We start from the raw sequence: 24690 nt of genomic DNA, 5'->3' as shown, positions 1-24690 counted from the left end.
ATACTTTAAGAGCTTATAAATACACAGGGTACTGTTTTCTCACTCGATGGACCATATGTTCACATATGGGTATATATGCGCTTATAAAAATACTTCACTTGCAAAAATTAATATGTTATCCCATCTGAACACTTAAAAGCAGAGCTGGGTGGATCTTGAAACCATGAATTCCAAATCTGCTCACTGCTTCTATTGGTACGATTTGTCAATTAATTTTGGCAAGTCCTGTGGGCTTTGTTTAAACAAAACAGCTAAATAAAAAGAGCAAGATTCTGTTAAGTTTCTAACTGAAACCAGGCGGTTTCTTTCTACCCAGTACCTTCTAATGGTATTGTACTGTGGCAATCTGTTATTCTTACTGCGCTCAGATCTTTATCCAATAGTGAGACAAAAGAATGGAGGCGAGGCCAGTTTGCCCAGCGGTGAGACCACCCGGGGGTAAAGCCTGCCTCAGACTTGGGCAGGTCACTTGGCCTCTCTGAGCCTCAGTTTCTGCATCTGTAAACGGGTGGCAGCTATAACAGGGTGTGGTGTGTATTCACTGAGGATTAAACCAAGGACTATCGAAACAGGGGTCTAGCCCATAGTAAATGCTCAATAAACAATCGGTACTTCTTTCCGTTGATATTCGCATTGATGTTCCAGCTTCGTATGAAATGGGTAGCCCCAATGAAAGGGAGAAATTCCAGGAAATGACAATTGCTACTTAAAAAAATGTGCCCTGACAGTGAGCTACTGTTTCTATTGAGGCTGGATTTCACTATTGAGCTGGAGACCAGGTGACCTGCCTTTGGCCTTGAATGGACCAGAGACTTCAGCATCCTGCAGACCTGCCCACGGTCTCTTTGTGTCTTAGGCAGCTTCTTCACCGAGAAGTTGTACATGACAGCATTGTTTTTTCCTCCTATTTTTCCCTGCAGGTTTTAATGTAAGGATTAATAAGACAGTGTTTGTAGATGTCTTTGAGCTTCCCAGAAGAAAGGCACTCCAGGAGGTGGTAAATTCTCTGGCCTCCATAATCTACTCATGAAATATGGAACTTTGAAAGTGTGAGAAAAATCTCAAATCACTTTGACAGCATTTTAATTATAGTTGATTTGTTTGCCGCTAATAGTGAAAATGCTGTCAGCATGATTTGAGATGTTTCTTCCACTCAAAATGTTATATTTCGTGTTTTCGAGTCATGAGGCAACATTTCGGTTTCCAGATAAAACCAGAATAGCTCAGGGAATGTGTTAGAACACAAAGGCAAAGTCCACAAAATGGACCCAGTGTAGCCAATCCCTCAGGAAACGTCATCACAGAGTGAATTCTTCAGAATTCACCAACCTTAGGTCCCTCATCCGTTTACTCACTCCACAAAAAACTGTGAGCCCTCCAGGCACTGTGCAAGCACGAGAGGTTCAGCAGCACAAAGGTGAGATCCTTGCCCTCATGGTGCCTTCAATCTAGTGAGGACACAGATTCTAAACAAATAAACAAGTATATTGACAAGACCTGTACCGATGAATAGCTATAAAGGCAATAAGACGGTGGTGAGCTGGAGAATAAGGGTATGCTGTCTGAAATAGGGTGGTCAGGGCAGGCTTCTCTGAGGAGGTGACATTTGCCCTTAGAAGGATGAGACGGCACCAGCCGTAGAAAAAGGTAGCAGAGTATCACAGGCAGAGAGAAGAGCAAGTGCAAAGGCCCAGAGGCTGGAAGGAGCTTGCCATGTGCAGAGTGTGAGGTCTTAATCATTTGTGATACAAGTAGCATAAAAGGAGGCACTGACTGATTGGCAAAGGTTGTGGCTTCAGGATTTGGGTGTGCACAGGGGCTCTGATGTGTAGTGGATCTTCTAGCACGGGCTCGGTTGGCTAACCCAGCGTTTTGGTGGCCTGCTGGGAAGCGTCAAGTGTGGATAGAGTTACGGAAAGCAGAAAGCCCCTTTTCATGTTGGCCTTAGTGATGAGAGGAAGGATGAGACTGTTGCTTTTTCATACCTCTCCCGTGGTCTCTGAAAATTAATTCCGCCGTCAAGATTCCCACGCCCCACATGCGGGTTTGGGGAGAGAAATTAAGACTTTGAAGTTGAGGAAGAACGGACAGAAAACGTTCTCTCGACAAATGCTCAACAGGCAGATGGTGGAATCTGTGAGGAGAAAAGGAAAAAGGCACTCGGGAACCATTGTGGAGAGAAAGAGAAAGGTAGGAGTGGAAGTGGCTACTTGGGCTTAGCAAAGTAAATAAATGAATAAAATAACAAAAGGTAGCGTGAAAGCTTTGGAAGGAATTTTTTCATTTGAGGGAGATTACGAATAATGAAATGCAAACACAGTAGTTAATATGTCCGTTAGCTGGTTTATGTTTTCTTCCGGAAAATGAATAATGTGTTCGAAGAGGAACGGCTTTGCGGGTTATCCTACCTGACTGTCTCTGGGGTGAGCCCCGAGTTTAGAGCCCAGATTCCTTTACCAAACAAACGCTGGCTATCAGATGCTAGATGCGGAACCATATTTATACCGAGGCCACCAACTTCCTAATCCTCTGTGAGCTCTTCCAAATGAACCTGACAACACTGAAATTTCTAAGGAGATTTACTGCAGCTGTAGCAAATCCCTAATAATAAAAAATTTCCCCAAATGAGTCAGGCTCACAGGACATAAGTGAGACGTTCTGTGTGAAGTCAACGTGTCATCTGGTGTGTGCCCTTTATGCAGGAAGCCGAGCCACAAGACCTGGTGGTTAACTGGGGCCCGTCCACGGGGCAGATCCCGGGCACTGGAAGTGGGGGCGGGGAGGAGGGGGGGGGGAACGGCGATTAGCCACCCCACTGTAACTCTGGGTCCCTTTCCCCTCAAGCAAACCTAAGAGGAAAATCTGGTTTTTCTAAGGAGTTTAAGTAAGAGCTGATTACTTGCTTCACAAAAGGATTCACCAGAGGGGTCCTTTAAATGACAAGCTCTAGAAAGAAAATTTATAATGTGATTGATTTATGTGAACCTTTTCAAAAAATGCATCCCTTCATTCACTCTCTCTGCGTGTGTAAATACGTCGGGATGTATTCGTAGCTGCCAGCATTTACAGGAGAGGACTTGGGGTGGTATATTCACTGAGTAAATTGAGGCCAGCTTACAGCTATGGCGTTTGTTAGGTAACCCCACTTCATCGCTGATTGTGTTAATCCCCTAAATTACTCCATGGGTGATTAGGCAACCAGATAAAACCCTCCCTTTCTAATGAACCAGCCAGTGGGACGTCAGGGCCTCTCTTTGTCCTTTCCAGAAACACTGGCAACAGAAACACTGGAGGTATCTGGTGGTCTTTTAAAAAAAAAGTGTTTAAGTACTTACCGAGCGTGGGCCATGCCCCTGGCACTATTGTAGGTGACCCAGTGCCGTGTCTCATTTGGTCCCCACCATGGTTCCGCAAGACAGGTGATGATGGAAGTGGTGATGATGATGAGGGTATTTACATTTTCATCCGCTGTGTTCTGAGAGCTGGGTTATTTTTCTCAGCTCTCCTACTTTGAAAAAAAAAAATCTTTTTTGTTTTATTTTTCCTTCTCTTTTATTCTATTCTGTCTTTATTATTCCTGAAGTACAGTTGACATACGATGTTATGTCAGTTTCAGGTGCACGTCGGAGCGATTCCACAATTGGATACATTCTGCCATGCTCACCGCCGTGGTGTGGTTACCATCTGTCACCATGAAAAAAAAAATCCTAATGGAAGCAGCATTATTTTATATATTTGTGGCTTTTTAAAAAATTCAAGCCCCCTGTAAGCAATTCAGATAATAGAAGAGAACAAAGAAGGAAGGAGAAATTACCAATTATGTCACCACCCATATATATCTCATTACTGTTAATATTTTAGTAGGTAGTCTTTCAGACATTTTTCTTTATGTATATGTAAGAATGTGTATATGTGTGTGTATATGTATATGTTTTTAACACATGCTTTTTTTAAAATCTATTTTTTAACCTAACAATACAGCATGGCCATTTTCCCATAAGAACAAAATATCTAGACCCACAGCGTCACCTACTATGGCAGTGGAGTATTCCATTTTATAAACACAAACCTGATTTACCAGCCCCCCCCCATTGGACATTTAGATATGATGCTGTTTATAAATGAACCATCTTTTCACTTTTTTTTTTAACGTTGTTTAATGTTTGTTTATTTTTGAGGGGGAGAGAGAGAGAGTGTGAGCGGGGGAGGGACAGAGAGAGAGAGGGAGACACAGAATCTGAAGCAGGCTCCAGCCCCGAGGTGGGGCTCGAACTTGTGAACCGCGAGATTCTGAGCTGAAGTCGGATGCTTAACTGACTGAGCCACCCAGGTGCCCTTCACTTTTGTTTTTCTTATATCTATACATGCACAAGGAGGCATGTACATCTTTGCACAATTGTCTGATTATTTTCTTAGGAGAAAATTCCCAGCAGCAGAATTGCTGGATTAAAGACTTTGTCACATTTCTGCCCAAATGCACTCCAAAATGTTTTAACAGATGTTCATTCCGCTTATACTGCACCTCTACTCACTTGCTGTATCTCTTCACCCCAGAAATGCGTGTGGGAATACAATAAATCACAATGAACACTCATTGAGCAGTCACTAAACTACCAGGCTGGGTACCGACACTAGATATGGATTAGATTGGTCATTTGAATCTCACAACAACCCTAGGAGGAAGGTTCTAATATCCCATTTTACTGTCATTTTCCCCATTGCTAAGGATCAGAAAGGTTAAGTAACTTGCCTGAAGTCACCCAGCTATTAAGGCTGAATTGAGATCCAAACCCAGTTCTACTTCTGGGATTAGCTGGGGGGTGGAGGCCAGGGGGACGGGACTCTTCCATGCAGATTCATACATGCACTGCTCTAGGGGAACTGGGTAGTGTCTGCTTTACTGAACACAGCCAGCTTCTCCACCGTTGTGTACCCTGGTCAGGCATCACCATTACTCAGCTGAGAGTGACTGTCCAGCAGCGCTTACCTCAGTGTGGAAATACTAAGGAGGGATTTTCCAGAGGGTTTGGGGAATTTCCTTTGAGAACAAACTAAGTGTCTTTTCACTTTGGTTTTGGAAGTGGGGAGGCACATTTTCAAAGGCAGCATCATCTCCCAAACTGAAATCGCAGATTCCCCCACCCCCACTGCCTTTCTCAATCTGTAGCTGTCTCTTCAGAGCTCCTGGGGGGAAACCCTGCCATCTTGTCTTTTCCAGCCTAACCAGCTTCTGTAATTCTTTTGACTGTAGGATTCCAGCCCTCTGGGGTCTCAGATTGCACTAATCCTGGTGCACTCCTTATACTTCCTTCACAGGCCTATTTATCCATAAGTGGCTGTGCAATCTGAAATATGGTTCCTGGGGGCTGCAGGGAGGCCTTGGGCCACTCCAGCTCAAACGAGCCACTTCTACAGGCAGCCAGCTCCCACAGACCCGTGTGTGTGCGGGAGTCTGCAGGCACATCCCAGAGAGAGTAGCTTTTCCAGGCCCTCTCTCTATCCCCCAGAAAGAAATATCTTACATGTTGTTTTAACAGACTGATGGAAAATAAATAAACAGGGAGAGACAAGGAAATGGGGGGTTGTTGGTAAATAATCGTGCAGTGGCCAGCAATTTGCAGGGAGCTGGTGGGGAAGGAATTTCCCACCTCTGCCGCTGAGACAGGGATGTTTACTGGGAACCCAGAGGAGGAGCGCAGAGTCGGCACAGTGAAGACTGCCGGAGCACCCACCAAGGCTGGATCTGTGTGCCTGTACAGATAAAATGGCACCCATGGTGTGTGCGCCATTCCACGAACCGAGCCAAGGATGTCTTTGAGGTGTCTTCCCCAACCTGGGGCCAGTTTGATTCTATTTGAAATGAGCTCAAGCTTCAGTACAGGGAGGGCAGCCTGCTCAGAAGCTTGCTGAGGCTAATAGTTATTTGCTCATAGACTCTGGGTCCCTGAGGATTCACCCCCTGCTTTTGGAGAAAGGTTTTTATTGCCTTATCTAATATGATGCTGATTCCTTTTAAAAACGTGTTGTTGACGAGACATTGCTGATGTGAACTTTGCAGAGTCATCTCAAGGAGGGAGGGGGCCCATGGTTGGGAGCCTTTGTCACTGACAATTAAAGATAAGGAAAGAGGGGATGACCCAGGAGAAAATGGAAACATGGGAGAGAGGGCAGGAAAGTAAACAAATATCCCAGGACTGTCCCCAGTGTGCCTGGCTCGGTGCCTAGCACCTTACTTATACTTTTCATTCCCTCTCCAGCCCAGCCTTCGGAACTGGATATTTTTATCCTCATCTTGCCGATGAAGAAATTGATTTCAGAGGGGTTAAGTGACTCTCAGTGATGCAGAGCTAAGACGAAAAGACTAAGATTCAGAGAGATCGTGATGGAAATAAAAGTGGTGCTATGGAAGGAAGGAAAAATGTTTGTTTTGAGATAATTTGATAGAATGATGCTACTGCTCTTATGTGGGCAAGAGATAAGGCCTTAAAACCTAGCCATCCACTGAGGCGCCCATTCTGTTCATGGCTTCAATAAGGCAATGCAACTTCCTATGTCTAGGTTCACCGGTCTATACAAGCAAACCTAAACGCCCTTTGTTTATCATTCTGAAACACCTGAACATCTGGAAATGGAGGGCACAGGAGCTGGAGTGAGACAATGGTCCCTTTCATCTCCTGAGCGTGATCTTTGCTCATATGTGCCCCTGTGTACCATCCTCACTCAGGTATGACTTCATTGAGATTCGGGATGGGGACAGTGAATCTGCAGACCTCTTGGGAAAGCACTGTGGGAACATCGCCCCACCCACCATCATTTCCTCGGGCTCCGTGCTCTACATCAAGTTCACCTCCGACTACGCCAGGCAGGGGGCAGGCTTCTCCCTGCGTTATGAGATCTTCAAGACAGGTCAGTGTGGTCACGGGTGGAGAGCGGGGAGCTGGGCACCTCCGGGAGGACGGGTAGCTGCCCTCTGTGTCTGGCTGTGGGGCACTGTGTAAGGGAACTGTGTGAGAATCATATGCACATGGATGGAGCCCAGTGAGACGGATGGGAGGGGTTACAAAAGTTGTTGGAGTTGGAAGAGAGTTTCGGGTGACCCTGGTGACAGCCCAAGATGAAAACCCAGTTTAACTTACGATCCAACTCGAGAGAGCGCTGGGTGCTGCCCGGCAGGCAGGCAAGCATTTGTTTGTGGCACCAAAAGTGTAGGAGGGTCAATTAACTCGAGAACCACTTTCGAAAAGAATTTGATTTCTGTGTGTGTTTTTTTTAAATCGCAATTAGATTTCTGTGTGTTTTTTTTCGTGGGGGGAAAGCAAAACTCAGTTGAACGTCCTCCTGATTACTTCATGGTTTAATGTTGCCTTTATCTGGGATTTCATGGGCAGAAGGACATAATCTTTTCAGTATTTAGAGTCTCTAAAGATCTTAGTATGATCCTCCCAGTGGGGTCATCCAGTAGCGTTTAAAATCAAATGTGGCTCGTAGGAATCCCCCTTGCTGATCTGTTTTACCCCTTCTACCTGTTGAACCCCTGCTTCCTAAATGCAGATACAGCTGCCCCCTGAAAAGCAATCAAAAAGATAGGAGAAAAAGAGACAGAGAACACTTCACTTCTTTTAAGTTGACTGTCCGCTTTCCATGAGGTCCCCCTCAGATTACTTGAGGCCCTGAAAACATGGGCCCATCCTTATTTCCATAACTGGATTGAGCCAACTTTTAATCGTCACTCGCTAGTTCAGTAGCTACGCTGAAGCACTCTAAGCGGCATGCCCTTCCCTCCAGTGTGAGAGCTCATTACCTTGAGGCTGAGCGAAGCACCCTCCAGTTCCCCCCTCACCCCCAGCCTGCTTCCCTGCCTCACGGGCTCCTACCGCATCTACCAGCACGGCCCCTCCTGAGCCTCCGTTTTACAACTTGTAGACAGAGTCTGGTACAAGGGGAGGCTGTCCGCCTTGTCGTCGAGAGGCCCAAGTCCGGCGCCTCTTGAGTTCAGTGTAAGGGGACCTATTCATATATATTTTCTTTTCACTAAACAGTTCTTGAAAGGAAGTGGTAGCTGCTGAAAGCACTTTTTATATCCACTCTGTCTAAATATTTGTCAGATTTGTCTGCCTGAGAGTAAGAACGAAGAATCCAATGAAGGGGCGGGCCGAGGGAACTCTGTCAAGCCATCTCCAAGCCCCAGTGGGAGCACAGAGTGTCCCAGGGCACGAGTCTCACGAAGGCCCGTCTGTCACAGGCTGCCATGCTTCCCACCCACATGAGGTCATAAGGACTGACAGTCTGCGGTGTCCAGTGTCTCGGGGGCTGGTGTGAGGCTCCTGAATACCTCAGTCCACATTCCCTAGAGTCCTACGCAAGATTCAGATCAGTCCGTGCCACCAGCTCAGATGGAACATTCATCATACCCTCTTCTGCTGGGGAGCAGTTGGGGTGAGAGAGCACAGAAAGGAATAAAACACTAGAAGAGGGCAAAACACGCGTGAAGTCCCTCGGCACGTAACCCATGCACAGTAGGCGTCGTTGGATGAACATAAGTAAATAGATATGTCTACTGAGAGGAAAACTATAATATGAGGCAGAAGGCGTAAGCACTAAGTAAAGGTACGATTAACGTGCTATGGCTGTGAAAATGAGGGCTCTATTGAGTGACGTGGCAAGCGGGGGATCCAGGAAGTCAATTAGATAGCAAGGTCACCGGTGCTAAAGCTGTCACTCAGCTCTCCCGTGCTGACAGTGAACGGAAAACAGCTCCAAGCAAGGTCGTCCAGAGAGCTGGCCAAGGGAAGTCAGAACACGGGTGAGCAGGACCATTAAAGTTCATGTCTCTTTCATGCTTCCTGACTTAGCGTTTCACAAGGGATGATGCCGTATTCTCCAGAAAGCCACCGAAAGGATGAATGTTAACCCTATCCATCATGCAGTTTTGATGTTAAAAGTTACAATGCACAGAGGGTATCATAACTGAGCAGTACTGTTTTGAGGACAGATAGTCTGCGGATGCCTCGACACCATAGCACCAGCCATGGAAGGCGGCTTAGGCATGGACCAACGGGGCACCCTACTTCAAGGACGAGGACTCCCTAAAGACAGAGGACAGAGGTTCCTGTGGTGGGAGAGAGCCCTGCCAACCACAGCCATATTTCCGGGGAATGCAAGAGAGAAAATGAGAGCCCAGTGGTCTTCTTGGGGGCCGCTCTCACCTGCCATCAGGCCTGCCTGAGAGAACAGCCCTCAGCATGAAGGGCAACGCTGTGTAAAACACATACATGCGCGGGCTACAAAATTCAAAGCTGAGAAGCCTAGGAAGATGAACATTCTTCCAGATGCCATGCCCTCCCTGCACCCACATTTCCACTGTGGGAGTCCTGGAAGAAAATACACAAAATTTACGTCATCCGCAAGACATGAAAGAAATGCGTGAACATGCCGAAGAAATCCAAACAAACATAGCTATGTTTGCTAGTCAGATTCATAGAGAAAGACGGGGCTTGGGCGGCGGGGACTGTAAACACAGATACCCAAAATAATGGTACCGAGGACTATGGAAGCTCAGCTGCCGAATTCTACTGACAGACACAAACCCGCAATTCAGGTGCAAAAGGGGGACATGTGGCTGGAGTGCAAGGTCCACGTCTCCCCCGAATGAAGTGGTTTCTAAACGCGTCTGTGTATTACCAGACTGCTCGCATACAAAAGTGCAAACCGAAACAGCTCGCAGACTTAAAGGATCTCGAATTGCCAAATCATGAGCAGAACAGAGAAAGGAATTTTAAAATAACTTAAAAAGTAACATTGGAAACTGAATCACTGGAAAACGTGGGTTTTTGTTGTTGTTGTTGTTGTTCATTCGTTTTCTGAGACTCCCTTGACCAAAGTTCAAGATCAAGTTTTCCTTCCTGGTGCCCAAAGACATCGCAGAATCTGAAATCTCTGGGGTCATCCACAGACAGAGAAAACTTGGAGTGCCCCCCCTGCTCCCGCTCCCTGAACTGAATTCACCTTTTGAGGGCAGGCCCAGCTCAGTTTGGATAAATCCACCACCATGTTTTTTTTTTTTAATTTTTTTTTTTCAACGTTTATTTATTTTTGGGACAGAGAGAGACAGAGCATGAACGGGGGAGAGTCAGAGAGAGAGGGAGACACAGAATTGGAAACAGGCTCCAGGCTCCGAGCCGTCAGCCCAGAGCCTGACGCGGGGCTCGAACTCCCAGACCGCGATATCGTGACCTGGCTGAAGTCGGACGCTCAACCGACTGCGCCACCCAGGCGCCCCTCCACCACCATGTTTTAAATAGCTTTATGCGTGTGGATTCTTCCTTTGCTTGCAGAGTTATTGTAAAATTTATAGTGGAAAAAGATGGAGTGGGCACTTCTCACACCAGAGTCCTTTGGTATGAAACCATTCACTGCAGCCAAAATCCCCCAGCTTGTGTGGACAATCTTAGCATTGAGTGAACCTGCGTATTTGTTCACTGAGCTATTTTTTTTTTAACCTCTGATGCTTTTAACATGTTGCAGAGAAGGATCTTGGATTAGGTAGATGTCTGCAAGACGCCCCTTTCGTCCCAAGATCGTCACCCTCTTGTGAGATCTCTCCCCCACATTTAACATCCAGCTGCCTGCTTTCTGGCACTTTGACCACAGTCCAAACTATGAGGTGGCACGATTACGGACCGAATGCACCGTTGTAATGGGCAAGTTGGACTGTTCTGCGTAAAAAGGATAAAACTGTCTTTCTTCCTCATTTAAAATAAGCCAGAGAATATACCCATGGATAGCCATGTGTCAGAGATAGATACATATTCTTTTTGGTGTTTTTGTTTGTTTGTTTGGTTGGTTGGTTGTTTTGCCATAAGAATATTATATTGGGGGCACCTGGGTGGCTCAGTCGGTTAAGCGTCCGACTTTGGCTCAGGTCATGATCTCACAGTTCAAGAGTTCGAGCTCCACGTCGGGCTCTGTGCTAACAGCTCAGAGCCTGGAGCCTGCTTCAGATTCTGTGTCTCCCTCTCTCTCTGCCCCTTCCCCACTCATGCTCTGTCTCTGTCTCTCAAAAATGAATAAGCGTTAAAAGAATATATATCATATTGAAAAATTCTGACCAGTGAAGCGCAGGACCTCAGAACCCTGGAAGCTGGGGGTGCTTTAAAATGTCGCATTCTCCGGGCCTGTCTTCAACTCACTAGGTGTCCATTGTGGGTGAATTTTCCCCCATGGATGGGAGGAACCAAAGAAAGATTCCACCAAAAATTCCCCGCTCCTGTGGGGGGGGGGGGACGAGGTGGGGTGGGGTGGGGATTCCCCTTGCCCTGAGAAGGAATGACAAGACAGCAAACTTGAGGAGGGAATGTCAGGATGCCTTTTCCGGCTCTGGAAGCCAGTTGTGGCTAGAGAGTTAATTTCCTCCGGCTAAGTGACCCACATGGAGAAGGCTGCACAATGGCAATAAACACTAACCTTTTCAAGATTCCTCTCAGCCCCCCAAAGACCGGCCAGCTGGCTTCGCTTTGCCAAACTGCCTCATCCCAAACCATTGAGGAGGCCCTCCGGAGCGTGGGGCTTGGCAGTAAACAAAGCTGGGGGCTCAGTGGTAAACAAACTGGGGAAAGGCCGTCCCAGCTCAGCCCTCTGGACCCAGCTGCCCACTGGGCCGCCCGTGACTGACTGACAGAGTGCAGAGCCTCAGAGATGCAGCACTTTAGGGAGCCTTGGGAATGCTGAAAAGGTTAGCTCTCGCCCATCCCCCATCCCCACGCCGCCAGGGCACAGCGCTGGGCTGAAGGCAGAGGTGATGGATGGGCAGGTAGGGATGTTGGAATTTCCGGTCTGATGCTAAAGGAAGTTGCAATCCCCCTTCTCCCACTTATCTGCATGGCACCTTTTCCAAGTCAGACACGCGCGCTTTCCAGAAAGCCGTCATCAATAAAGAGCCTCACGGAGGGCCCTGCTGCAGGAGCCTCGGATAAAGACATTGCTGTGGGCTAAGATCAGTGTATTGACATCACACAGTTATATTTCAGCGGGATCCCCAGAGGACACTTCCTGCCAGTAAACACCTGGTTTATCGAGTATTTCTGTATTTTTTCTTCATGCTTAGAGTGCTTATTATCCTCCTCATAAATCCTGCTAGCTTTTTTTAATTTTAAAATCGGAGCGTAGTGAAATCAATGGCGATTGTCCAGCCTTTACATCCACTGCATTGACTGGCATCGCTTCTGGCCCCGTGCTGCTCCGTGGGCCCAGCGTCCCGGGGCTGGTCGGAAGCCCACGCTGGCCAATGGTGGCTGGGTGAAGGCACACGAGGGCCCTTTTAATGCGACTCCACCTAGAGGCATTAGCAGATCTGGTGGCTGTAATCCTCTTAGAGCTGCTGCCGTCCAAGCCTGCACCGGGGTGCGAATGTGTGCGGCATTTAATAAGAACGCCTCCGTGAGTCCCAGGAAAGCAGACACAAGAGCTTCGGAGAAAAAACAAGGCCATCCCTACCACAAAGGAACCAGAAGCCTTCCAAATGTCAATACACTGCCACATTTTTCCAAACTTGCTGCCGGAGCGGCCTTTAACATCCCCAACGCCCTGCTGTGATCCACCAGCTACAAACGTCGATTGTTAATTGTCTGGCCACTACAGAGCAGCTCGTTTTAATATAGTCATGACATGAATGAGACCCAAGCTCCCCTTTGCCCCTCCCCTGAGGCACCTTGGATCTTGGAGGGAGAAGGGGGCACTGGGTTGGCTCTGGGACAATAGGGGCTAGTGTTGAGGTCAGCAATAAATAAGGGGTAACATTGTTTTCCCTGCTGGCAATCAGCAAGCCTTCCTTAAGGATTGAAATAACTTACATTTCTGGAGCGAGCAGCTGAGTAATTGAGAAAGAAGGCTCTGTTCCTCTTTTCAAGAGAATCTCTCTCTTTTTCTCTCTTTCTCTCTCTCTCTCTCTCTCTCCCTCCCTGTATCTCACACACACACACTTCTTTCTAACCCCCCTCCACTCCCCAACTCCTCAATTGCTGATCTTACTGTATTATGTAGAGCACGCCAGCTCTCCTCCCCTAATTTCTCTCCTAAAGAAAGTCTGGCTTAAAGGCTTGAGACGTGGCTGTGAAGAGTATGTTGCTTCAAGGGCCACTCCAGTGAAAACAAAAACGTCACGAGTAGGGGGATTGGGGCTCCAACATGTAAATAACCCATGTGACAGAGGCAGGAGAGAAAGGCATGTTCTTCTCCTTTCTTAATGCTACAGTTCTCTTTTACATACAGGCTCCGAAGACTGTTCAAAAAACTTCACAAGCCCCAACGGGACCATTGAATCCCCTGGATTTCCCGAGAAGTACCCACACAACTTGGACTGTACCTTTACCATCCTGGCCAAACCCAAGATGGAGATCATCCTGCAGTTTCTGACCTTTGACCTGGAGCATGACCCTTTGCAGGTGGGCGAAGGAGACTGCAAATACGATTGGCTGGACATCTGGGACGGCATTCCTCATGGTAAGTGATGTCGCTGTCACGAGACCCTTCTCAGGAGCTTCGCCTTTGCCTGTGAATTGCTTTAGTAACGATAAAAGAGAGAGAGAGAGAGAGAGAGAGAGAACAAAGACTTCAAAGCTCCTTAGGGTTTGTGTATGACCCATGATGACTTTCTCTTCGTATTCTTCACCAAGGATGATTTCAGAGAAATTGCAGGAAGGCAGTTTCCTTTCTTGGAGGTATTTTTCTGGAGAAGGATAGGAGGAGAGTGAGTAGATACTCAGATGAGGATAGGAAGACCTATCGGTAGTGTTCTTTTCTGCCCCAAGTTGTCAGGATTTCCAGAGAAAGTGACTCAGTGACCACTATGCCCCAATAGGATGCCAGAGCCAGACTGACTAGGTTTGAATCCTGGTTCTGCTCTGAGCAGTTCTGCAACCCTGGGTAGGTCACTTAAACTCTGTGTCTTATGTGTATAAATAAACTGTTTTCATCACCATTATTATTACTATGATTTTACTATTATTAATACAATCACAAATATCAAAAAGGTGCATCACCCAAGGCCCAGAGGAACTGGTGCTTCTCAGGGGGAGACCAACATAGGTCTTGAGCAGAATCTGTATTGGTGAAGAAACCAATTGTTCCTTTTTGTAGTCAGTATTAGTGTTTTGCACTATAAGGGAGACTTGATGGCTAAGCAGTTTCATTCCCTGAGAAAAGCCTAGGACTTAGTTAGAAAACTCAGGTTTGAGTCACAGCTCTATTATTTCCTAGCCATATGAACATGGAAAAGTCATGTGACCTCTCTGAACCTCAATTTATTCTTCTGTAGAACAGGCATTATAATGACAGCTTTCTGGCCCATCCCTGAACAGAGGGAGAGAACAGAATGAAGCCAGGTCAGGGAAAGTACGGTTGACCTTTGAATAATACTTGGACTGCCTATGCAGTTGAAAAATCCACACATTACTCTGAGTCCCCAAAAACTTAACTGCTAATAGCCTACTGTTGACCGGAAGCCTTACCAATAACATAAGCAGTCAATTAATACATATTTTATATGTTATGTGTAGCGTACCCAGTCTTCTTACAATAAAGGAAACTAGAGAAAAAGAAAATGTCATTAAGAAAATCATAAGGAAAAGAAAATACATTTATAGGAGCGTACTGTATTTCTCCAAAAAAAATCCACGTATAAGTGGATCCACACACTTTAAACCCGTGTTGTTCAAGGGTGAACTGTACTTTTTAATGTCCAGGAAAAATACTACGTGTTGTTCTTAAGACCTATTTTTGGTCATTCTTTTATGCCAAGGCATACCCAAAGTCACTCCATGGAGTGACTGGTGATTGTGGCAAGTGCAAATGTATCGAAAATGGAGTTTGACCTTCCCATGTCTACTGCCTTGTCTTTGTCTTGCATGTCCAGTCGGCCCCCTGATTGGCAAGTACTGTGGCACCAAAACACCCTCTGAACTCCGTTCGTCGACCGGGATCCTCTCTCTGACCTTTCACACAGACATGGCGGTGGCCAAGGATGGCTTCTCTGCACGCTACTACCTGGTCCATCAAGAGCCACCAGACAGTGAGTTGGGCATTTGGGAACCTCTGTCCTGTCCTTCCATCAGGGCTGTGAGGACATGTAATGAAGACAGACTGGCCTCTGGGAGAGGAGAGGGCAGTTCTCCAGAATTTATAGTAGCATCTGAGTTCAGGGAATGGGGGCTATATCTTCTTGCTAGGCAGAGATTAATGAAAATAAGACAGATGTCGACTGGGTACTCCTTTCTTTACAAAGTACGTGTGTGTACCAAGAATTAGTTATTCCCAGAGTAAGTCTCAGAACCATCGCAAGCCTCAGTTTTCCCATCTGTGAACGGAAGGGAAGTTAGTGAGGACGTCTCTGTAGAGTCCCCTACCCTGTGCTAACATTTTTTGAGTCTGAGGCTATTTTTCTCGCTCTCTAAGCCTCAGTGGCCGTTGTCAGAAAACTGAGTAATTTTTACACCTCTCATATAAATATATAAATATATATATATATATTAAACATCTCTAGCCCTGGGTAGAGCTTCTCTCACTAGACTGGTACACGCTTGCACTTTCACTGCACGCTTCCAGTATACACAGTTCCCAAGCTTCTGCTATGTGCCAGGTGCCGTGCAAAGCATAAAGTGTACCTCTGGCTCCAGCTGCCCTGGAACTTCCCATCCAGGCCGTGAGTCTCAGGCCTCCATCAACGTTTACTCCCACCTCCTGAATCTTCACATCAGCTCCTCTAGGATGTGTGCCTCACATGTGCTGCCATTTCCACTGAGAAACCCAAAGGATAACTTTAAGTACTAAAGACGTACTTGAAGGCTGCTTGGAGCTGGGGAAATCGTGCCACGGTTGTAGACGGCTTATTGCGTGCCTACCTACGCACAGGGCAGCCTAGCCTGCTGGAAAGGTGACGAGTTTTGTTCTGGGTTTTGCTTTTGCGCTTCTTCAAAAAGCCCATGAAGATTGAGTGACAGGAAAACAGTATTGCAAATTGCACCAGGGTCTGCAATTGGCCAGTTCCATCACAGAGCTAGAGAGTGGATTTGATAGCTGAAAAAATTGCTGGTCTTTATCAGACACGTGCACACACGAATAGTGACCAGTGCCTGTGGTATCCGTGGGAAGGACAGCAATTGAGCTAATGGTGCATGGCCAGACTCAGTGACTTCTGGGTCCATTTGCCCAAGCAAGTGGCTCAGGGGAATGGAGTGACACGCCTGTGCTCGTGGAGAGGTGTCCCAAAGACAGGCATTTACTGCTTTGTGATGCCTGTCTTCTGTGCCAGAACTCGAGACAGTTGAGTGAAAGAAAGAAGCAAAAGTGCCTCCTGGGTGTTTATTAATAAAGCAAGCTTCCCACGATGTATCAGCCCACCCAGATTGCCACGGGTCTATCACACGTTTACCTGTATTTCAATATCGGTGCATCTGGTGTCTGTGAGCATCCGTAGCCTGCAGCACCAACAGTTCTTGTGCTTTAGATTGTATTTTTAATTTGTATGATGATTCTTATTTACCCACAGCCTGACTCCTTTTAGGTCCAATTTAGTTTCTTTCAGACCCAGAGGGGTTGTGAAAGTCTGTGACTTGGCGGGGTCGTTTTTTAAAATGTGAGCGTATAATGAGGTCTTTAAGACGAGCGAGTTCCTGCAAGGACTTGCCCCTAAGAGGGAGCAACATTTTGAGAGTCCCAGGGGTTCGAGGTTGAGAGACATAACTCTGCCTTTGACCATCTCCACTCCCCAGACTTCCAGTGCAATGTCCCTCTGGGAATGGAATCCGGCCGGATTGCCAATGAACAGATCAGTGCCTCATCTACCTACTCTGATGGAAGGTGGACACCCCAGCAAAGCCGCCTCCATGGTGACGACAATGGCTGGACACCCAACTTGGATTCCAGCAAGGAATATCTCCAGGTACTCACTCAGATGTACTAGAGGGTGTGCAGAGGGCACGTGTGTTGGTGGACAAGGGAGGTGGCTCCTCGCCCGGAGCGGACAGAGGACACAAAGAAAATAAACACAGCCTACTCGAGAACCCCGTTCATCCATCCGTCCAAAAACACAGGTGCCAGGCACGAATAGACTTAGCCAGGTGTTGTGCTAACTACTGGGATAAAATGACAAGTAAGATGGACACTGCCGCTGCCCTTGTGACACTTACCAGGCCTCGGAGAAGTTGTTTGGCCTGGGTGCTATTTGCCTCTCAGTAGAGATATCCATGGAACATTCTATAAACAGTTCCAGATCTTCCTCATTCTTGGCAGAGGGAGGCATCAGAGACTTGGTAGGGGGAGGGCGTCTTCCTAAGGGCAGACTTGAGTCGCTAGCTGAGCATGGCAGCCTCTCATGATCTTTGCTACTTGGAGGGAGCCCTGCCAGGAAGGTTTTGCACATAGCTATCAGAGAAGATAGAACACATGGGAAAATGTCACTACCGGGAATGAAACTCTAGTTGCCCAGATGCTCTGCGGCATCTTTTCAGACTATTGTTTGCCTTCCTTCTGAATAAGACTTGCAGTTTGTGTTGAATAATCACCCTGAAACTACAGACTGGTCCAGCTCCCATCCCCCAGGGAAGAGCAGCTTCTGAGTCCATGCTAGAGCAATGACTGCTTTTATGACACACACACCAGACGGCCTTGTGACCCATTGACAATCCTGTCCTAGTTCTGATGTGACACAGTGACCTCCGCTCTGAGAAGGATGTTGTGGAACAGGCAGCAGGAAAGGGAGAAGGGCTACTTAGAAACTTCCAGGGAGTCCACAGAGGTTCGAACAGCACAGTCCTCCGGCCATCTTGTAACTGTGTCTCCTCTGCCTCTCCAAAAACCCTTCTGATCCTGCAAAGCTTCCAGAATGCTCCCCTTTATAATCAATGTCCCATTGATTTCACTCCTTATTTTTGGGCCTCAATCATAAACTTTCTCTTATTGCTATCCAGCTGTCTGTCATACACATATGCAGCCCCGCATACTTCTTTTGAATTGTTTACTATGCTGAGCACATAGTAAGTAGCCAATAAATGCTTCCTGACTCAAATTTTACCAGCGAGTGCTGGCTAAATTTTGATCACACAGAGGTTGCCATTAAGAAACGCCGTGGCCAGCAAAGGAATGGCATTCCTTTGGGTTTTTTCCAAAGCAATTTCCAAATGGGTTTGGCGTTGTGGGGAGAAAGGTGCCTCCAAATGTTGGCCATCTTCCTCATCAAGCAAAAGGTCAGGACTTGGTGCATAAGCCTAATTGCTTGGGCAGACTCTGCGTGCCCTTTGACCCTTTAGTGACCTGAGTGACTAAATACACAATGGATTGAGGGACTGAGGGCACGGGAGGCAAAGCAGCCCTGAGCTGAGACGCTGCAACAAGGGTGTCATAAGTGAATTGGACTGGACTGGACTGGGGTGGAGTGGGCGGAGCGGCGTGGATTTAGCCATTGTTCCTTTAGAATAGCATCTGCTTTAACTACTTAAGGCGGGCTGTAGTCCAGTAAGAAGGGGTCACAGTTCTAGATGTTCAAGGATCCCTTTAAGATAAACTGACTACCGTCCATTCAGATTTGCAAAGAAGAGAAAAGCAGAAAAATAATCAAGTTACAGTTTCAAAGGTGTCCAATCCAGTGTCCAATAAGTCGAGATTAACCGTCCAGCTTGGAATTGCAAACTGATAACTGATCACGCTGATTCTGAGGGAATCACAGACACGACTTGTAAGCCGGGTATTCCATTCGTGTCCTTTGAAGCAAAAGCAAGATGCTGCCCTCCTGTCAGGAGCTGCGGCCCCCTCACTCCTCCTCTGCTCTCCCTCAGGTGGATTTGCACTTTCTAACCATGCTTACAGCCATTGCCACGCAAGGAGCGATTTCCAGGGAAACCCAGAATGGCTACTACGTCAAATCGTACAAGCTGGAAGTCAGCACGAACGGTGAAGACTGGATGGTGTACCGGCATGGCAAAAACCACAAGGTAAAACCCATATCCCCACCTCAAAGGCACGCTGGGGTGGTGCAGGAGGCTTGGGACAAGAGGAGCTTCCAGCTGACCCCACAGAGGGGAGGAGGCCTTGTTCTGTGAGGTTCAAATAATTGATGGAGGCGTGGGAGGCGGTGGCCCTGAAAATATCCTTTCTTATGCGAAAGTGATTGGAAAACGCGGTTTCTCCGACAGCCGGGCTGCTGTTGCATGTCGCACAGCAGAGAGAGAGTGAGCAAGCTTGCGGAGTGCTCTCTGACTGCAAATGAAGGAGAAAATGCGTTCCCAGTCCGCGCCTCCCTACACAGGATTCATTGAGCATTTATGGCCTGAGTCCCTTCCACATGCTGGGTTAACAATCACAAAGCCACATGAAACTGTAGTTCAGGAGTTACCGAGGTCTGGAAATGAAAGGGCACAAATCCTGAGAGGGACTCACAATGTCCCGAAGAAGAAAGAGGACAATAAATAATGAGGAGAAATTCAGTTTGTCAGGGATGGGATCTGAACTGGCAATCACGCTTGGCGGCAAGGCATTGAATTCTCGCAGCTGGTGTCTTCAGTGTCTGTGGCCCCCAGAGGTGTGGCCGTGTGGGTGACGTGGGGTTTTTGTTGCGCACAAGGATGAATGCTGGCTCTCGGCTTACTTAGACACGTGGCATTCTGCCGGTGAGCGGGCCCGGGCCGGCACTGGCGATACACTGCTCATAAGGTGCACGCAGCGTATAGGGGGCTTATTGGAAGTGGCTGGTGGTCTCACCTGGGCGGGGGGAGAACACGGTCATGCACTGGCTCCCGGCTCTAGGAGGAGAGTGCCTATCCTTCCCTGAATGGAAGTGGGGACAGGCAAAGAGACCCTCCTCTTTAGCGCTACGGTTCCCCTGTCTGTCACGCTGTGAATGATCAAAATGGGACACATGGCACCACACCTAGAGAGGCCAAAGATCGTTTGCAAACACAGCCTCCTTGTCTCCTACCACTGCCCCGAGGCTGCTTGCCCTCGCTGGGGAGACTGGAAACCTTGAACCGAGAAAATGCTCCACTGTAATGTCGACACTGATTCGCTCTGGAAATGTGAGTTTTAAGGCAGTGGATTTTTTTTTTATTATTAAAATTGCCATAGTAACGTGGCACCATTCATCTGAAAATCACGGCTTCTAGATATTACCAGGTGTCACACACACACACACACACACTTTCCTCATTTGACGAATAGGGAAAGTGAGGTAGTTAACTGAAGGACCTCCTCACCTTAACATGTTCACCCAGGTCTGGTTTCTCACTGACTTTGTTTATTTCAGTTGCAAATATCACTTGGAAATGGCAAGCCGGAGCTGGCACTGGATGCCAGGTGCATGGGCTGAGTCCTCTCCCCAACCTACTCTTTTTCATGCCTTCTCTCCCTGCCCACCCTGCTCAATAAGAAACTGGTGGAACCTAGAAGCTGAGCCAGGCAGGCGAGGGCCAGCGCTGAGTCGGAGTGGGTCCTGAGGGAGAAGGAGGAGTTTCACCTGACAGCCTCCCTGTCCGGGCGCAATGACTAAGCAGCGCTGGCCAGAGGGATACTGTAGCATAAGCTGATTTTAAAAGCACGCAGATGGACTGGGATGCTATTTAAAACACTATTTGTAGGAAATCTGCTTTTGGAAATACCTTAGCACTGCACATTTTGACAGAATGCTGTCCTCCCTGGCTTTATCCCTGGTATTCATTCTGCAGGGAAGCTACTCCTGAGAACTGAATTTAGCTTTTCTGGGCTCCTTTGGAATCGGTCTCAACTTTTTCATATTGGATGCATTATTCTTTCTCTCTCTCACTTTCTCTTCTCACCCTTGGCTAAATTTCTTTGCCCAGGAGCCAAGGGGTAATTTCATTTTCGTTTTGTTGTTGTTGTTTGGTTTTTTAGTGAATCCGTCCTGCCCACATAAAAAGTGCTGGGGCAGAGGAAAAGCCCCTTCCCTTCCCCATTAGATAATTCATTCTCTGGCTAACCTAGAAGGAGGCTGGAGAATGGAAAGCCTGCCAATAAGGCGTCACCCCCTCCCCACGCTCCCTTGCCCCACCGCGGGTGTGGTGGGTGACGAGGGAGACCTGCCCGTCCTCCCCTCCAGGGGTGATCTCTGCTGCTCCCCCATTAGCAGATCCGTCTCCCAGATGTCTGTATTTAACGTGCAGATTCCGCACCGTTCGTGGGGCGTCGGCGCGGCTCTCTGGGCTGTTCGGGTTGAAATAGTTGAGTGAACCGTGCCAAATAGATTTGTCAAGTCTGCTGCAGTTTGATTTGATGCCATGAAGGGGAGGGGGGTGAGGAGGGGCGTCGGGGGCAAGAAGGGGAGAGGCTTCGTCTGGGTCGGTCGCTACCACTGGGTTCCTCTTTGCAGCCGCTGGATGGATGGTGGGCGCCACGCCAGGCCGGCCAGTACCGGGTGGTGGGCTTGAAAGCACAATTCAGGACCTGTGAGCGAAGCATAGCAGAGGGGAAGGCGGAGGCTGTTCTGCTCCACGGTGCGGAGGGAGGGTTTGCAGACGCAAGCCCGCGCGCGGGGTGTGAGGAGGGGATGGTGCCGTTGGGGGCAGAGATGTGGGAACTTGATTTCCATTCCTGGGTCCCCGTCAGCACCAACACAGTGTGCCAAAGACCAGGGAATCGGGGAAATCGGAGAAAAACAAGATGAAGGAGTGCTGGCGGTTGGTGGGGGATGGCTATGCTATCTCCTTGCTACACACCGTTTACAGTTTGGACCCAGACCGGGCTGAGGCAGGGCCTGGGCCTACGGCCGAACGACTCTTGTCCAGGAAGTGGGGACCAGGGAGCTCTTTCCAGCCTCCCTCGGCCTCCGAGCAGCCTCCTCTTTGTCTCTTCCCACCCAGTAGGTCGTGACGAGGTTGCCTATGGGGGAGGCATTCCGCTATCGTGGGGGGTATTGCGAGCATCCTCCTGGCAAAACACAGCCGACTTACGCAGGCCACATGTACAGCACATCCCCAAATCCTTATCCAATTACACATGCCATAAATATATGGAACCTATGATTTTCCTATAGGGTGGGCCCTCCTCATGCATATTTATGGCGTAACCACAAGGCAGAGAGCTTGTCCGCCTGATGGAGCCCATATCCAGCCCATGTGCTCCCTTAGATTATACAAATTGCTTCAGATCTATTTCTTCAGAAACCACAAGTAGAAAACGACTGCTTTTGGTTTCGCCAGCTATATTAATAACACCCCAAACATTGACATAGTGTTGTAAATACAGTATTAGAAGGTTCGTGTACGTGCCTATAATTATAGGCACAATCATGTGCACAAAAACCAAGAGAGGGGCATAGAGAGAGATGGGAGTAGCTGGGGGCATGAGGCCTTGGCCAGGACCCCACTTACCTCTGACTTGCTGATTCTGGGAGTGTGCACTGGAGGGAATGAGACCGAGACTTCTAGTGTCAGGACAGAGGGACAGAGGCCAGTGCCCTTATATGTCTAAGCAAAAGCCCTTGCCTTCCTTCCTCCCCTATTTGGTAAGCGTGGGCGTCTCCTTGTTGACATAGCCCCGGTTACCTTGCTCTTAGTCACAATGCTGCTGGCTGTTCTGATGTACTTGGAAGAAATCTGGGCTCAAAGAGAGAGTCTGTGGGGGTGCTAAACATATCTTGATGGCCAGACTGAGGATGGGAGGGGGAGGACAGGGATGAGGTCCAAGCATTTTCAGAATTACCCTGTAATGAGTGGCGGAAACGCACGAAGCTCGTCATACTAATGCAATCGTGGCCGCCAACGGGATCAGAGAGCCTTCAGGTACCACCTCATTCGCTTCAGAATGTGGCACTGTTTCAAAGACTGGAATCAAAGCTCTTAAAGTAATTTGCCCCAGGACCTGGGGAACCATGGAGTCCCCAGGAAAGGCACCTGGTCATGGGGCTTTGATCTCTAGGAGGGTGTTCCCAGCAATCTGATCTAGGCCTGGCCGTCGTCTTGGATCCAGAGGGAAATCAGCTTCCTAGATGTTCAGTCTAAGGGTCTAGAGGTGTGCATATTCCTGGAGAGCCTCCATTGGTTTTGAGATCTGAAGTTGGGCTCAGACAGTGTGACTCAGCACGGCAGGCTCTTGGAGTTACATCACAGAATGGGCTGCATCCTAGAATCTTGAAGATGGAGTTGCTTTGCATTTGATTCGGCCATATCCCTTCAAGACACTTAAACACCTCACTTCGAAAATTCTCTGCCCTATATTTATTTTCTGGATTAAAACAAATGACTTCGAAAGCCACTTGAGAATTTAAAACCGTCTGAAATTATCAGAGACTTAGGAGGAGAGAGAGTGGTGTCCTGAAACCAAACCCCCCAAATCAGTCGGCGGACGGAACCACGCGGCGTCTATTTTCAGATCCCCTTAAGATGATGCACTGTGTGACCTTGGAAATTTCTCTTCATGGCTGCGTGCCTCAGTGTTTCCGCCTTCCCAAATGGAATGGTGCTGCGGCGGCTCTTGGCAGAGCACCTTGGGATCTGTAGATGGAAGGCTGTCTGCAGGTGGAATTAATGTATTAGACCCACAAAGCTCTTCTTGAGCAGAAGCAAGTTATCAGTTTAAAAAGTAACAAGGCCCCATGGGATATCTATCTGCCTCCTTTAAGATCGGAGGTCTGGAAGGAACCTGATAAATCACCCAGACCTTTCCCTGCATCCGATGGGCCCTGCGCTGGAGCTGCCTGAGACGAACGTTGCCCTCCTCGGCTCCAGTCTTCTGTGAGGGATGCAGTCGTTCCCCTAATTAACAACTCACAGTTTTCAAAAAATACCTTTTTTTTTTTTTTTTTTTTTTTTTTACCTCCTGGCGGATGACGACTGCATTCCCCTTATCCTTTTCATTGTAGTTTTTGTTTATTGTGTATGAGACGACGACAATGACACAAGCTGTCAGCTGGGAAATAGCCTCAGACTTCAGCAGCCATGCGTATGGTTGCCTCTTCGAACCAGGGTTGCATATATTCCGAAGAGAGCCGATGCCCTTTCGAAATTCATGTCCCCTGGTTTCTCTGCCCCCTTCAGTTATAACTGAGAAGAATCCAGGGCCCTACGTAATTAAGTTTGTCCCTTATCCATTTGCCATGGGATGAGCTCAGACCCTTAGCCTCTCCACTTAGGAAGCCCAAGGGAAAATGTCATTACACATAAGCTTGGAACCTTTTTTCTATCAGGCTCCTGTGGCCGGCTTCACCCAACTCCCATGGGTGCTGAATTGTCTCTGGGAGCTGAGGCCAGCCTCCCTGGCGCTTACGATGCTCCCTGCCAAATTCCCAATGCCTTCCATCTCACTGCTGTGCACTGAGGCCAGTGGGACAGAGCGAGTGAGCAGGGCTTATAAAAGAGTGTAGTGATTCTGCTGGGGCTGGAAAAACTCTTCTTTGCCCTAACTCCAGCGTCTCTAGATGAGCATTGGAGTGAACACCTCATCTGGTAGGTTGTCGGGTTCTTTGCCATCACCATTTCCCTGCTCTGAGATTTGCTGAGATTCCGCTGGAAGAGGAATGCGGTTGGCAGAGAGTCTCCGGAGCCTGACTCCCATACCCTTTCACGCTCTCTTCTGCCCACCTGCGAGTTAAAGGCACCTTCTCAAAAAATGTGACAATGTGAGAATGCCTGTGTTTCTCTCCCGACCTTCCCGGGAGGACATTGGCCACTCCCTTTCATTGCTCTGATGCTATAC

At 48.0% G+C, this 24690-nt stretch overlaps 1 protein-coding gene across 5 annotated transcripts in view; it reads left to right on the top strand.

Moving 5' to 3' along the window:
* Window positions 1–24690, top strand: part of NRP2 (neuropilin 2) — a 116497-nt gene that overhangs the window by 28175 nt on the left and 63632 nt on the right. For all 5 annotated transcript variants that reach the window (XM_047082172.1, XM_047082171.1, XM_047082170.1 and 2 more), the window contains exons 3-7: window positions 6725–6906; window positions 13267–13497; window positions 14909–15064; window positions 16764–16933; window positions 18825–18980. In XM_047082172.1, coding sequence (XP_046938128.1) covers window positions 6725–6906; window positions 13267–13497; window positions 14909–15064; window positions 16764–16933; window positions 18825–18980 — 895 coding nt within the window. The remainder of the gene's footprint in view (window positions 1–6724; window positions 6907–13266; window positions 13498–14908; window positions 15065–16763; window positions 16934–18824; window positions 18981–24690) is intronic.

Source organism: Lynx rufus, unplaced genomic scaffold, assembly GCF_022079265.1.
Source record: "Lynx rufus isolate CCGP_SWC_20201006 ecotype Redwood Valley unplaced genomic scaffold, mLynRuf1.p SCAF_2, whole genome shotgun sequence".
Classification (NCBI taxonomy): Eukaryota; Metazoa; Chordata; class Mammalia; order Carnivora; family Felidae; genus Lynx; species Lynx rufus.
Note: the sequence above shows the minus strand (reverse complement) of the source record. Positions and strands in the feature narration are given on the sequence as shown.